The 16,964-nt window shown below is 40.7% G+C and overlaps 1 protein-coding gene across 1 annotated transcript in view; it reads left to right on the forward strand.

Annotated features, from left to right (window-relative positions):
- Positions 1-3,313, forward strand: part of LOC122790528 (extensin-like) — a 46,985-nt gene extending 43,672 nt beyond the window's left edge. Inside the window, exon 2 of the mRNA XM_044058077.1 lies at positions 1,272-3,313. Within this exon, the coding sequence (XP_043914012.1) occupies positions 1,272-3,313 (2,042 nt within the window). The remainder of the gene's footprint in view (positions 1-1,271) is intronic.
- The last annotated feature ends 13,651 nt before the right edge of the window (positions 3,314-16,964 follow it).

Below are 16,964 nucleotides of genomic sequence, written 5' to 3' on the forward strand. Positions count from 1 at the left end.
CAAGTGGGGGGCTGTGCATCCCGCACCTCTTAACTATATATAACAACTCCGAGATTGCACTACAGTGAAGAAAAGGGCAAAGTTGAGTAGTTGGACAACTACTTCTTTGTCCTTGGGAAATTCAGCAAATTGCTGAAATGATTTTCGCTGAAGTGTGGTTGATGAGTAGGTATTTGCTGAAATCCTGTTTCGGAGAACTAATATAGACCCGATTTTTGCAAAGGTATATACAGGTAGACTGGATGAAGTATTTTCATAAATGGTATCATCAGGGCAAACCTCACAGCAACAGATTCTCCAGTTCACTTCTCAGCTGGGTGCCTTCTGTGCGGAGTCTGCATGTCCTCCATGTGGTCACGTGACATTCCTCCGAGTACTTCAGTTTCCTCCTACATTCCAAAGACATGCTGCAGGTGGATTGGACACTCTCAATTGGTCCTAGGTGTGGGTGTGTGCATGTGTGTGCCTTCTGAGTGAGGTTGGACACCAGGCTGGCAACTCGACACCGTAAAACTCTACTGCCACTTGTTCTGTGACCCAGTGATCCACTGTGGTGACCCGTAACAGGAGCAGCTGAAGTGAGAAGGAGATGAAGAAGAATACAATCAGGGCAAAATGACTTTGTAAAGGTAAAGAAGGTAGAAGAAAACTGGTAGGACCTGATAGAATTTATGCACATGGAGGAACAGAAGCAGGGAGTGATTGATGGGATTATACTCTTTTACCTGCAGAAAACCTTGGATGTTGTCAGGTTGGAGTTCTTGTGGAAGATCCGGCAACAAAGGAAATTAGGGGGGGAGTTCATACACCAGATACAGGGCATGTACAGAGACCCAGAAATTGAAATTGTCTTATGTGGAGGAGTTTCTGAGGAGAAAATGAGAGGGAGGAGACTGGATATGGTTTCCCAGTAATCCCAGGTCTGTTCACATCTGTGATGAAGAAGCTGGCAGTGGAACTCAGATACAACTATCAATGCTTGAAGAAAAGAGTGGGATAGGGATAAAATCTAAGTTTATGTTATAGGCAGATGACTACATGTTAATGTCATTGGATGTGACTGCAGCAGTGGGAACTATAAAAGGAATAAGTGGTGAGGAAAATGAGAGCATTAGTAAGATTAGGAAAATGGAAAGAGAACAGGGGAATAGGTGAGATAAAAGAATCAGAGCTTCCAAATATCTAGGGCCATATGTTGGGAACACACTGAGAGAGACAATCAGGAAAAACCTAGAGGAAGCTAGAACACAGGTAAGTGATACTCTCTATAGAGGGTAGGAGAAGGCGTGCTCATGAGAATCAATGCTGGAAGGATGCTGATACCACCAATTATCCCCCACCTACTCCGGTGCATACAATTAAACCCAAGGAACAGAATGATGCTGATACCACCAATTATCCCCAACCTACTCCGGTGCATACAATTAAACCCAAGGAACAGAATGATGCTGATACCACCAATTATCCCCCACCTACTCCCGTGCATACAAGTAAACCTGAGGAACAGAAGGATGATGATACCACCAATTATCCCCCACCTACTCAGGTGCATACAAGTAAACCCAAGGAACAGAAGGATGATGATACCAGCAATTATCCCCCACCTACTCCGGTGCATACAAGTAAACCTGAGGAACAGAAGGATGATGATACCACCAATTATCCCCCACCTACTCAGGTGCATACAAGTAAACCCAAGGAACAGAAGGATGATGATACCACCAATTATCCCCCACCTACTCAGGTGCATACAAGTAAACCCAAGGAACAGAAGGATGATGATACCACCAATTATCCCCCACCTACTCCAGTGCATACAAGTAAACCCAAGGCACAGAAGGATGATGATACCACCAATTATCCCCCACCTACTCCAGTGCATACAAGTAAACCCAAGGAACAGAAGGATGATGATACCACCAATTATCCCCCACCTACTCCGGTGCATACAAGTAAACCCAAGGAACAGAAGGATGATGATACCACCAATTATCCCCCACCTACTCCGGTGCATACAAGTAAACCCAAGGAACAGAAGGATGATGATACCACCAATTATCCCCCACCTACTCCGGTGCATACAAGTAAACCCAAGGAACAGAAGGATGATGATACCACCAATTATCCCCCACCTACTCCAGTGCATACAAGTAAACCCAAGGAACAGAAGGATGATGATACCACCAATTATCCCCCACCTACTCCGGTGCATACAAGTAAACCCAAGGAACAGAAGGATGATGATACCACCAGTTATCCCCCACCTACTCAGGTGCATACAAGTAAACCCAAGGAACAGAAGGATGATGATACCACCAATTATCCCCCACCTACTCCGGTGCATACAAGTAAACCCAAGGAACAGAAGGATGATGATACCACCAATTATCCCCCACCTACTCCGGTGCATACAAGTAAACCCAAGGAACAGATGGATGATGATACCACCAATTATCCACCACCTACTCCGGTGCATACAAGTAAACCCAAGGAACAGAAGGATGATGATACCACCAATTATCCCCCACCTACTCCGGTGCATACAAGTAAACCCAAGGAACAGAAGGATGATGATACCACCAATTATCCCCCACCTACTCAGGTGCATACAAGTAAACCCAAGGAACAGAAGGATGATGATACCACCAATTATCCCCCACCTACTCCGGTGCATACAAGTAAACCCAAGGAACAGAAGGATGATGATACCACCAATTATCCACCACCTACTCCAGTGCATACAAGTAAACCCAAGGAACAGAAGGATGATGATACCAGCAATTATCCCCCACCTACTCCGGTGCATACAAGTAAACCCAAGGAACAGATGGATGATGATACCACCAATTATCCACCACCTACTCCGGTGCATACAAGTAAACCCAAGAAACAGAAGGATGATGATACCACCAATTATCCCCCACCTACTCCGGTGCATACAAGTAAACCCAAGGAACAGAAGGATGATGATACCACCAATTATCCACCACCTACTCCGGTGCATACAAGTAAACCCAAGGAACAGAAGGATGATGATACCACCAATTATCCCCCACCTACTCCGGTGCATACAAGTAAACCCAAGGAACAGAAGGATGATGATACCACCAATTATCCCCCACCTACTCAGGTGCATACAAGTAAACCCAAGGCACAGAAGGATGATGATACCACCAATTATCCCCCACCTACTCAGGTGCATACAAGTAAACCCAAGGAACAGATGGATGATGATACCACCAATTATCCACCACCTACTCCGGTGCATACAAGTAAACCCAAGGAACAGAAGGATGATGATACCACCAATTAATCCCCCACCTACTCCGGTGCATACAAGTAAACCCAAGGAACAGAAGGATGATGATACCACCAATTATCCCCCACCTACTCTGGTGCATACAAGTAAACCCAAGGAACAGAAGGATGAGGATACCACCAATTATCCCCCACCCACTCTGATGCATACAAGTAAACCCAAGGAACAGAAGGATGAGGATACCACTAATTATCCACCACCTATTCTGGTGCATGCAAGTAAACCCAAGGAACAGAAGGATGAGGATACCACTAATTATCCACCACCTACTCCAGAATATACAAACCTAAGGGGCAAAAGTCTACACCAAAGACAAAAAGACATTGAAGATGGGGTTGATAAAGGCAATGGCAAAAGACAGAGTCAAGCAAGAATGAGAATGAATAGGAAAAGAGGGGCCAGGAGCTCTCACATATCAAGACATACACACAGACATATAATGTCATTCACTGGATAGAAACAGATGAGTAAGAAAAGAAAATGGGAGAGGGAGACATGGAGAAACTTTCAAAGGACATTAATCAAGCAACACTAAAAGAAATGGGCTGCATAATGTAGAACAAAGTGAACTTCAAAAAACTATATAGAACAGAAGAGTGATGGGGCAAAGAAAGGGAAAAAATGAAGCTATATGGAGGAGAAGTAGAGTAGCTCAAGAGGATAATTTAGTACACAGAGAAAAGGATGGTAGAGAAATATAAAACAATGGGAGGAATTAAGGCACAGATACAGAATACCAGAGGCCCCATAGTATAACTACTTAGAATTCAAGAAGACTTGAAAAAGGAACAGAGAGGGGGAGAGAGAGAGAGAGAGAGAGAGAGAGACAGAGAGAGAGTAACAGGCAGAAAGGGAGGACAAAAGAAGAGAGGATGACATTCTGGAGAAAATAGAAGAGGTTAAGAAGGCAAATTACTAAACAGATCTATGAAGCATTAAAGAAAAGAAAGGACATGACAGAATAACAGAGAATGTGAAAGAACTGGGAAAGGGATGAAGGATCGAAGGCAGTTGCAGGATACTAGCAGAAGACATTTCAGTCAGTAAGGCACATGCTGAAAGTGCACAGAGTGGGAGATGAAGGCCTAAGAATACTACACAGGTGATATCTAATCGCTGTGAGGATTGGTGAAGGAAGGCAAAAAAAAAGGATAATAGATGCTGGAGGTGCCAGGTGGAACAGGGAGGAATGATGCACATGTTCTGGGAGTATGAGTGGGCTCAAGAAATCTAGAAACAAGCACAGAATATTTGGGGAAATATATTTCAAAAGGAAGTAGAGCTTACTAGAGAATTCTGTATATGGGCCATAATGAAAGAGGACAGGATATGAAAATAAATAAAGAGAAATGAGCATTATCAGACTGCTGAGAACCGAAGTTAAAACCATTATTACTAAAAACTGAAAGGAACAAAAACAATATGGGAGCATGAATTATAGAAAAGGTTCCTAGACATGGAAAAAAGATGGTAGAAACAGATCAGAATGAGGAAAGGAGGAGAGGTAAAAAATGAAAAAGCAATTTTCAACAACCGGGAGAATGGAGCAGGTGAACCTGAAGGGCGAATAAAGATAGGGTAGGAAATGAAGCAGCCAATGGTGGATGAGCAGTTGTGGCATCTTGCATGAGGACTACCCAACAATGTAATTTTCTGTATAGTGTTATTAAAATAAATAAAAAATTAAGTATGCGACAAAATACTTCAAACAGTACCAGTAGAAGAACCACAAAATATCCTAAATTAACTTAAAAAAAGTATATAAAAAAGCCTTGCTATACTCTAAACAGTGAGATGAGTAAACATCTATGACAGAATAAGTGACCATACCGAAGTCCATCCACTATAGACAGAAGAATTATCATGCCATCATTCATGGGATGGATCACCATCCTGCCCACCACACAGGGAAGAATTTCCATTCCAGAACCAATAAAGTGAAATCCTGCCAACCATGGATGGAAGGATTACTATACTACCATCTATAGGATAGACTTATACTCTCTCCTCCACAAACAGAAAGATTGTTATTCCCCTGTCCATATCCTGAACTGACCACCCTGCCCACTAATTCAATACTCATGGGATGGACTAAACCACCTTACTCACCACAGAAGGAAGGAAGGAAGAATGGCCATAAAGACTGTACCACAGGCCACAATATGGATGGATAACTGTAATGACCTGAGATGAATCAGTGTTTGATTACCATGGATAACCATGATGATGCATATTGCTTATTAGACCTATGATCACAATGATGGGTGACTATAACTGGAGTTCAAGATGTACTATGACAAATATGAGGAAATGTTCATTATCCCACATTGTTCTAGCTACTGTATTAATACAAGATAACTGCTGACACTGCTCACTTCTGGTCAGTACAAAGCCTACACTGAGTACCATTCACTGTACAAGTTCACAAAACCTCTAGTGAAAGAATATAAGAACATGTCTTAACATTCACTGACTGGTCATTCATACTCCCTTCCTAGATGAAGTCCTGTTACTTCAATATCACTGTCCCATTTGAACCTAGCAGCAATTTCTGCACTAAAAATAAAAACTAAATCCAACCCATCTCACTGGAATCCTGCCAACACAAGTCACTCCTTCCCTGGGGGGGGGGGGGCCTTTGGGAGAGCTGTTATGCATCTGAAATTCCTAACCCCATGATGTAGTGTGAAACTGCTTACAACCATTGCAGATATGTGAATGATATCAAAGCACGAATGTTTATAAACAAATGCTACATATAATACAGAAGATTTAGAACAAAAGTAAGGCACATAGGGCCTCCTGGAAAGCCCTTTTCCTCATAACCATTACTAAACATATTAAGAGACATAATAATTGAGAAATTAGCAGACCACTTTCTTATCTATATTCAACAATTCCTTTTAACAACAAAAGCCAGTTGCAAACATTGAAACCTGTAACTTCCATTCTGTTTTCACAAAAGCCCTACATAGATCCTGAGTTGTGTTTCTACTATACAACACACTTGCATTTCTAGTAAACAGAATCAAGCCCTGTGACTCACTAGCTACCAACCAAATTCCTCCATTGTTATTGGTGTGACAGAGCAAGATGCAGAGGACAGGAAGAAATGGAAACAGATGATCCGCTGTGGTGACCCCTAACGGGAGCAGCCAAAAGAAAAAGATGTTGCATGTCCATTCTAGTTCACTAATAAAAGTACCGCTTTGTTTGAAAACAAGCAGTCATCCTCTCACTTCATAAAGACAGATTATCAACTACCATACTTTTAGACTTCAGCAGAGGTGTGTGGTGATATCAAATCAAGGGTTGGGGGAGACACTGCAGGAAGCAAATGAATGGGTGTAGCTAACTGGAATTGAGTGGGGCTCTATAATTGTAGGTCAGTAACCTTTACTTGCTATTAAACGAGTGACGTGCCATTCACATCTTTCACTTTTATCCACAGACGTCCTCAGTATGTACTGTTAAAGTGCACAAATAAATAAAGTTTTTCCTTTCTAGTCTTGAGTGAAGAATGATGCTTCAGGATGTGCAAAGTACTGGTTTATTCCATAAACAGCACTGAGAGACTGCCTTTACAAAATGTCAGATCAGTCTCAAAGAGAAAAGGAAAATAAATACTACACATATACCTTTTCTTATCAATTTCATGCATGCAGAACTTTGACACAACATAGCTTTCAGCAAATCATACGATTTTAAAATAATTTGTGCCCTCATGCTTCTCGTTTAGAATTTCACATGAACACTTGACAAATATGTTTTTTAAAACACAGACTACCTGGCCTAACAATCTGTCCTTTGACCTTGCATCATTCAGTTTGTTTGTCCTTCGGCTTTTCCTGGTTAGGGGGTCGCCACAGCGGAACTCTGGTCTGCTAATGATTGGCAGTAGATTTTCACAAATGCCGAGGTGCCAGCTTGACGTCCAACCTTCAATGAAGGCACGCCCATTTATGCATGTCTTTCGAATGCCACCCAACCACGGGAAGGACATGCAGACTCCATACAGAAGGCACTCCCCACACTCCAGCCGAGAATTGAACGGGAGAACCTCTTGCTGTGAGGCAACAATGCTACCGCTGCACCACCGCGGATACCTTGTGTCATTCAGTACCAGTACACTATCTTTACAGACATCCTTATGACTCATCCCCCAGCCTGAGAAGATTACACAGATTCCATTGTTTTTCTTCTGAAACCAGACTCTTAAATATCAGTAACATCCCGTAACTCCTTCAGCACTTATTTTGCCTTCAGCTGTCTGTCAGTGCACTATAAAAAATGCAGTTGTGAAACACTTGAAATATAAAGCTACAACTTATATACAACGGTATTTTTCATAATCATGCATCTATTTTACCTTTTAATTTTAACATAAACATATTATAAACATTGCATTTGACTCATCTGTTAAGAGACTGCAAGTTAATATGTATTTTCTGAAGAAGAATGATGAGGCAATATATTTTTCCATAACAGACCTCCTCCATTTGACACTGTGTCACACAACAGACAATTATATTTTAATTTTTTAACTTGATAAAATATGTTTTAGCATCATAGCATTTATTATCTAGAGTGGTTGAATCTAAATGGCATTTCATGTGCAGGTGAGGTTAAGCATTTTGTAATTACAGCCTTTAGAACACAAAATATTAAAACAACTATAATAACAATTATTGTAATGATACCTTGTAATATACTAGTTCCCATGTTACCAAATACACTGCCCAACCAAGCAAAAAGTGTCCAAAAAGTGTCTACTGCTTAGATGTGCTGTCCAGGTCCTTAGCCCTTTGCTCCATGAAACTGGTCAACTTTTATGTTCAACATGATAGTCACTAATGTAAGAACAACAATGACTTCCTAAGAGGGCATATAACCCCCTTTAGCAGCTAGCATTATGTCAAGTGCCAACCAATTTTGTAATACCACAGTTCAAATTTCAGTAATTTCCTTATTTGCCATCCTGATATGATATAAATTATGGTTTGCTACATCCTGAAGAATTTTAGCAAGCATGATGATTTCAAGCATTGTCCTTTGTACTCCATACCTTGGAATAAAGACTGAAAATACTTGCTTTGCCCAGTGAATTGCCCATTTATTTCTAGTCTGCCTGCTGGAGGGTTCTCAAAATGTTGAATAGCAGGAGTGATATAGCCCACAAAACAGCATCCAGACCAGTTCGTAGGCAGCAAGGGGTAGTCACAATCATGGAAAATGTAGTAACGATCCTCTATTATGCCCATGCCATGCCCCCAGTCATAGCTTTTTAAATGTAAAGAGTTTAACACACTTTTATATCTATTGTCATTGCATTTGCTGGTTTTTACTGATACAATTTTATTTCTGGCACAGCATGCATCTCCACAATTTGTGGTTGCAAGCTGAAGAAACACAACCTTTGAAAAGTCAGTGATATTACACCAAGTTAGATGAGTGTCACTATGGTCCTTTTTTAATGTCACTTGTGATGCAAGAATTGGAATCATGGAATATCTGCCTTAGAATGATGACATATTTGTAAGTGCACCCAACAGTTTGTCACATTTAAGTCCACAGCATATTGTCAAAGAACCAGTAGTTTTTTCTCGACCAGGTTATAAGAGGAAACAACAACAAAAACAATGCAAAAGTAATTGTTGTCACTGGATTCACCATGGACTGCCGTCTGAATTGATTTTCTCTCGATCCTTCACTGGGGCAGATGATTCATCTCTCGCACTTTGATCATCCTTTGCTGACAAGGATGATTCATCTGGGGCTTTTACAGAACAAGTCTTTTTTTGGACTCAGTTCTTTTTTGGAAAGTTTTAACATAAACCCAATCACCAGGCTGCAGCTGATGACAGGGCTAGTCAGGAGCTTAATGAAGAGCTTAGAGTCAATTCATCATTTGACAGAGGGGGAGTAGCTGGAAGGACCATGGGTCTCCTCATTAATATCTCATAGGGACTGTCAAAGGAATTAAAACTTCAAAGACTCAATTCACGTGTGGTTCAAGCAAAGCTTCCTTTATTTCTTGCGGCAAGGAGACAAAGCATGCAAAAAACAAGGTTTGTCCAAATAACTGTTGCACAGCATGTCATATTTATACCTTTCTCTTCCTGTCACACAGAAAATGTTACTTTCTTTCACTGACGTTGTCAGGTATAGCTTTCTGTATATTCTACAGAAAATGTTGCTAAGATTTCTTGCTGACATGTTCAGATTTAGAACTCACTATGTGTTACATAGAAAATATTACTTGGATTTCCTGCTGATGTGACAGGTTTATTGTTAATTCACAAAATCATTTGAGAAAAACAACCTGGCCTTGGGGCTTATTTTTAGCCCCTTATAATCTTTCTATTCTTCAATTGTGCAGTGTTAATACATGTGTTACATTTTGCCTAGATTCAAGGTATGTTTCTAGCTTAGAAACAAGCAATGCTGACTACAGTATAAACTTTCAAGCATTCATTGTTTTTCTATCAATAGCTTCTAATAGTTATGTACTTTCTCACAGCATAAGCAGAAAATCAATAACTCTTTGTTAAGTCTCATTGACACTAGTAGAAATGAAACAATTTCTCATTAATTTCATGACTGTAGCAGAAATACACTTTGCCTTTTGTAAATTTCCATGGCATAAACAGATCATAGCTGTGCATGTCTTATGACATAATCAGGATTGGAATGTCTCTAGCAGCTTGTGCAGATTCATGCAATGTGAATGGAATAAATGTATTAACTCTTTTTTAGCCTCGTTGCATTAAGCACACATATTATATTTTTCTAACATTTCCCTCCTTTTAATACTTTTATTCTACTTTCAAGATAAGCATAAATAGTTTTTCTTCCCCTAACCTCTTCCAGTTCAGGATTTGCAGTTAAGAGAGTCATTTAGTTTAAATTTATGAAAGCATCTTCAGTTTTTCAACAGTTCTTCAATTTCAGCACCTTGGTACAAAGTTTCTGAAACTGACATGTCTATAAGGTCTTTAATCAGTTTTTTTATGCAGGGGATGATGCAACACACACACACCAACAGTAAGATCATTCCTACACAGATGGCAATCAGGATGTTCATTAGGATATTGCCCCATCCCCCAAACAATCTCTGAAAAAAGTCCGTCAATGGATTTGGTCCTGGTCTGGTCATAGCTGACACCTGCTGAATTACCTGTAGATGATTGTCTATCTCGTGTCCATGGTCAGGAATATATGAACAGCACTCCTCCTGGATTAAAGCACAAGTACCACCCCTCACCGCTAGGGTGAAGTCGAGAGCTATGCAGTTTAAGCACCACAGTTCTCATGGCAGTCAGTTCATCAGTTATCAATTCTAGGGCAGAAAAGGTTGAATTGCTCATTACTTCAAGAAGTTTAGACAATTTCCTCAGTTCCCAGATTGATTTTGTTGCTCCATATGCTGGTAATACACCTTCCCACGAGATGACGGTATCACCCAAGTCCATATGTGACAGTCCATTTTTCCCTACAGCATGATGGTTTTTCCAGCCCGTGTTGATTTGCCCCACTGGATTGGTAGGCTTCTTGAGTTCTCGATGAATGTTTTGAATCTTCCCTTGAGGTAAAACTGCTGTGTGTCATATGGCCGGAACCAGGTACCCCAAATAGCAACTTCCGGACTAATTCTCAGGTAACCACTTGTATGCTTTCCTACCACATACAAAATAACAGTCTTCTACCTTAGTAGTAACTTATACTATGTCCTGGTTCTGGATGAAACATTTTATTATTAACTATAACCAGTTGTTTAAAAAGATCAGCATTATGTTTTACTTCATCAGTTGTCCTATGCATCAGTTCAAGAAATGAATCATAGCTTGTGTTGCAATAGGAACCTGTGTTGTCAGTCTTATTGTAGCATCTATAAGGAACAGTCACATTACAATTGCTCCAGCCTACATGAACTGTATCATTTTTATAAAAACACACAGTCCCCTTCTGTCGAACAGACTGGTGCAATGCTACTTTATCTTGTGATGTAACATCTGATGTATCATAGACTAAGTTTCTCAGGTCTTGTTGGCTCCTAGGGGGACTGACGTTAACAATAACCCCCAGTATGCTGTTGGCAAAGCTGTGAAAATCCAGCAATTCAAAACATTGAAGGTCTTAGCATACACATATTTGATTGCCTGGTAAGTGTTGAAGTTTGGGTGCCACTCTGCATACAACTCTGCATGCTTACTTAGTTCAGTTCGTGTGGCTGAAAAAAGGAATGGCCACAACAAAAAGATCAGTCACTAGTACAGTCAACAGGATAGTTATGCAGTACTTCTGTGGAAATGAGAGTTCTGCATTCCTGTTTTCTCTGACTCTTCCAAACAGGTACATTTGAATTTTACTGGATTCTATCATTTTTGCTTTTGACATGTGATCTTACTCTCTGCCCTAATAGGACCTTCAGCACTGATGGTTTCTTCACTGGGGTTGAGACGGATCAGTCCTATTGATCTGACCCCCTTTGTAGCTAGACTTTGTGCTGAGGGCCCCGATGGAGAGGTAAGATTTTTGTCCAGTTCAAAGTTCTTGACTAGTTTGCAGTGTGTCAGCTGGATCCACAAAGCTCTTTCTGCTATCTTGACTGCAGTGGCTGTTGAAAGAAGCACCTGGTATGGACCTTCCCACTTTGGTGCCATCCAGTTTTTCTTCTTAATATTTTTTATCCATATCCAGTCCCCAGGGACCACTGCCGCTTCCGATGCTTCAGTTTGTTCTTTATCTGAAACAGAATTTAACTGCAACAAATGTTTAGAATTCAACAATTTTCTCATATATTCAGCCAGTGTGCAGTCTGCCTCCTGGTCTGATAGCATGAGAGGTTTCCACTGGGGCGTATAATAGGCCCTTCTGAACAATGTCTCAAAGGGAGTCAATCCTTTCACAGTTGGAACAGTTCTCATGCTCAACAGTGCCAGGGGCAAGCAGTACTGCCAATTCCTTCCTGTCTCGGCTATCAGTTTTCTCAACTTATTCTGTAATATCCCATTATGCCTCTCAACTAGCCCTGCAGATTGCAGATGATATGCACAATGATTTTTTAAGGAAATACCAAAATGCTTACTCAACTGCTGTATGGTTTGATTTACAAAATGTGTACCATTGTCACTGTAGATTTTATCCGGTATGCCAAAACTAGGAATGATTTCTTTAACAAGTACTTTTGCTACCGTAGCTGCATCTGGATTTTTGGTTGGAAAAGCTTCCACCCACCTGGAAAACATATCCACAATGACAAGGCAATACTTTTTATTTTCACATTTGTTCAACTCTATGAAATCCATACAGATAGTGTGAAATGGATATGGTGGTGTAGGGAAACTCCCTTGCCTGGGCTTCAATGCCCCTTGTGCATGATGTTTGCTACAAATTTGGCATGACAAACAAATTTTTTTAGAGTAGTTTGTAAATCCATATGTTGTGAACACCTGGTTCACTAGCTGTACCATCCCACCTGTTGAGACATGGCACTGCCCATGTCTCAATAAAGCTGCATATCTAAACAAATTAGATGGTAGTATCGGTTTCCCTTCTTTGTAGATGTACAGCCCCATTTCGAGAATTGCTCCTCGTTTTATCCATTTTTGTTTTTCAGCCTATGTAGTGAGTGTCTGCATTGTTTTTAACATTTCTAAGTCTAAACTCTCAGAGGGTTGTAGTTCCTCATTTAAAAGAAATGCTTCTGTAGCTGCTTGTTTTGCAGCTGTATCAGCTCACGCATTACCTTTTGAGACTCTATCTTGTTGTTTGGTGTGAGCCGTGCATTTGCAAATAGCTATTTTTCGAGGTAACTGAATAGATTCTAAAAGATCTAAGATAAACTGTGCATGATTTATCAGTTTGCCAGTAGATGTTATCATTCCTTGGTTTTTCCACTGTTGCGCAAAAGCATGTACAGTAGAAAAAGCATACTGGCTGTCAGTAAAAATGTTTACACATTTATCCTTTGCTAAGGTACATGCTCATGTCAAGGCAATCAATTCTGCTGCTTGTGCAGATAAGTTGTGTGGTAAAGGTTTTGCTTCTATAATCTCAGTAACAGAGACTACTGCATATCCCACTAGGTTCTGTCCTGCAGGACCCCTTTTGCATGAACCATCCACATAGTATGTCACCTTAGCATCATCCAAGGGGATGTCTGTGAGATCTTTTCTAGGTAGTGTCTTCTGCTCAATTACCTGCAGGCAACGATGTGGTGTGCCATCTGCAGGGGTTGGGAGCAGGGTAGAAGGGTTTAAAGTCATGCATCGTTCAATTGTCATATGAGGCTGACTCAACAATATAGTCATACAGTAAAGATGCCTAGCTGGGGAAAGATATGCTACCTTTTCTTGCAGTAAAGTAATCGTGAATGCATGAGGCACTCTCAAAGTGAGAGGGTGGAATAAAACTACTGAGGCAGAAGCCTGTACTGCCATTGCAGCTGCAACTACTGCTTGTACACAGTGGGGTAAGGATCGTGCCACTGGGTCTAGTTGTGATGAATAGTAAGCTATGGGGCGTTGCTTATCCCCATGCTGTTGCGTCAATACTGATGTCATGTAACCTTGCTTACAATCTACAGTTTGGAAAAAACATTTATGATAGTTTGGTAATCCCAGAACTAATGAGGACGCTATCAACTGTTTCAGTTTGCAGAAAGCAGATTCTGCTTCTGGTGTCCATTGTAACAAATCTTGTGCTGCCATAGGCTTTTTGTATATTAGGTCAGTCAGTGGAGCAGATTCCAATGCATAGTTTGGGATCCAGCTCCGACAGAAATTAGCTGTACCCAGGAAGGACATAATTTCCTTCTTGGTAGTGAGTTTTGGTGCTTGCAAAATCGCTATTTTTCTTTCCTCATCTAATGTTCTACCCTCCTTTGATATTACATATCCCAGGTATTTAACTTGTTTTTTCCAAAGCTGCAGTTTGCTTTTATTTACTTTATGTCCTTCAGTGGCTAAGAATTGTAGAAGTGCTATGGTATCTTCCTTACAGTCCTGCTGGGTGAGGGCTGCCAGCAAGATGTCATCTACATAAAGTAAAATCTGACTTCCTCTTGGTGGGGTAAATACCTGCCAAGTTACTTTCCATCTCTTGTGAGAATGTCATAGGACTTTCACAATATTCCTGTGTTAGTCACGTATATGTATATCTTTTCCCCTGAAATGTAAATGCAAACCAATACTGGCTGTCAGGGTGTATCAGTATTGAAAAGAACACATTGCTAATGTCTACTACAGAAAAATACTTCTGTTGAGGTTTAAAATCATTCAACAAGGTGTGTGGGTCTGGCAACATAGGTGCCCTTGGTATTACTGTGTCATTTACAGCTTGTAAATCGTGGACCATACGCCATTCTCCATTTGCTTTCTTGACTGGAAACAAAGGTGTGTTACATGGTGAATCAGGAGATTCCACCAGCACCCCTTCCTTAAGTAAAGCTGCTATGATAAGTTTGATTCCTGCCTCTGCATCTTTTCTTAAGGGATATTGTCTTTTTTGTGGTCTAAATGCTGATTTTGGCATGATAGTTACTGGTCCTGCTGTACGAATAAGTCCTACATCTGATTTGCCTGTTGACCAGAGGATCTCTGGTATATTTCGTAAGGCATTTTCTTCCTCCTTTAATAAGAGTGCTACTCAGCTATTTTCACCAGACTGTAAGTGCACAGCTGGGTAAGTCTGAGTTATCCAATTTAACTTCTGTGTTTGTATTCCCTGCTCTGACAGTTCTAGTTCTATCTGTTTTTCCCATATCGTGACTTTTTCTCCTAGGTCTTCCCATTCTATATTTCTGTTTTTGGTCAAGCTAACATGTGGCAATCTATTGGATTTATAAAGTACAAAGAACTCCTGGGGTAATGAACAGCTGGCTACACTGTTCCCTTCTGTATCCCAGTATAAGTTACGCAATTTCAATCTATTCACGTGATTTTTAAACAATTCTCGCTCATACTCCTTATCAGGTCCTGGTGTATTACAGTAAAACAGGGTACAGTGCAACAGGTGTTGCTTATCAATATCTTGGGAGGGAAACTTGCTGATGGCTACATTCATTAACTCTTCGGTCACAGTCTCTGGACCAGTCATAACCAAGTCTTGGCTATACCAATAAAATATTTCATCCTCCGATTGCACTGTGAAGGTATTTATTTGTCGCTGTGATTCCATACCCTGCATGGTTAGAACTACTGCTATACCAAACAGTTGCATAAGGTCTCTACCCAATAGATTTACTGGGCATTTTGCAGAAACAACAATTTTGCTTTTTTGTGTCATTCCCGAAACTGGGTCAGTTATTCCAATGTCATGGGAGAGGGGCTCCCGATACAGCTGTCCATTAGCTACTTTGACCAGTATGTAATCAGGTGATTCTGTGTTTTCTGGTAGTTTGGAGGGATTGTATCAGGGTTCACGATGCCCCTGAGTCACACAAGAATTTGACTTCCCTTCCTTCTGCCAAGAGTATAACTTCTGGTTTTGTGTCTGCTAAATAGAGCTCTAAGCTCAATACAGCTAAGTCTAATATTTCGTTTACTTCATTATCATTAACTTCTTACACTTCCTCTACTTCCTCTGCTTCCTCTGTCACATCCTCTATTCCATCTATCACATTCTCAGTTGTTCCTTCTTCACTAGTCCCTTCCAATGATTCCTGACTACCATATGGTCAGTCCTCACCTTCCTTGTCTTCCGTTGTTGCCTTCTTGTTTCTCCTGCAATCCTTTGCCAAATGTCCCTTTTTACCGCATTTAAAACATTCTCCCCTTTTCTTTCGGCCTTCAAAGTCCTCTGATTGCTGATCAGACTGTTTGTTTCCCTGGGCATTTTTCCTACCCTTTTTCACGGACTGTACTACAAATACTTCTGCTCCATCTTCTACATAAAATACTTGGGCTTTCTTTTTCTTTTTGCTGTTAAAATGCCTTTCAGCATGCCTAGCATATTCAAGCAATGGTTGTAACCTGCTTGTACAATGATCTACCATGTGTTTGTAATAAAACTGCTTATAGGTGCAATACTGCCCTTTAAAATGCATTTTTCAATTGCTGTTCATATGGGGAATCTTGTTTTTGATCTTCAGGAACCTGCATTCCACAGTGATTATTAAAACACTAGCAGTCTGGAGAAATAACGATCAACTGTTTCACCTTCTTGTTGGATGCATTGATTAATGCAAGTCCAGCCTGCCCTAGGCTTCCATTTTTCAGAGATGCGGTCTGTAAGACCCTTCACTCTGTTGTCTAGTTCTGTGCTATTACGTGGGAGGAATCTTTGTGCATCATCACGGGGATTCCAGTTGCCACTAATCATATACCAATCTGGCCCTACAATTTGTCTAACTACTTTTTCTACCTCTTCTCCATTTAGGTTATAACTCAGCCTCATTCCTTGTAAATCTTCTAAGAATTTTCTGAAATTAACCTTTGGATGGGGGATTCCCTCTGTGGCTTTTCAGATATCCTCCGGAGTCCAAGGCCTATATACCAGGATAGTTGGGTCCTGGCCATCTTGACCTGCCTGAGGGTTGGGCACTTCTATGAGTGGGCATATTTCTTCTTCACTCATAGATCGTGGATTTCTAACCATTTGCTACAACTCGATGCCTTCATCTGAGCTACCTGCCTTGGTTCGA

Source organism: Protopterus annectens, chromosome 16.part0, assembly GCF_019279795.1.
Source record: "Protopterus annectens isolate FY-2018-M chromosome 16.part0, PAN1.0, whole genome shotgun sequence".
Classification (NCBI taxonomy): domain Eukaryota; kingdom Metazoa; phylum Chordata; order Ceratodontiformes; family Protopteridae; genus Protopterus; species Protopterus annectens.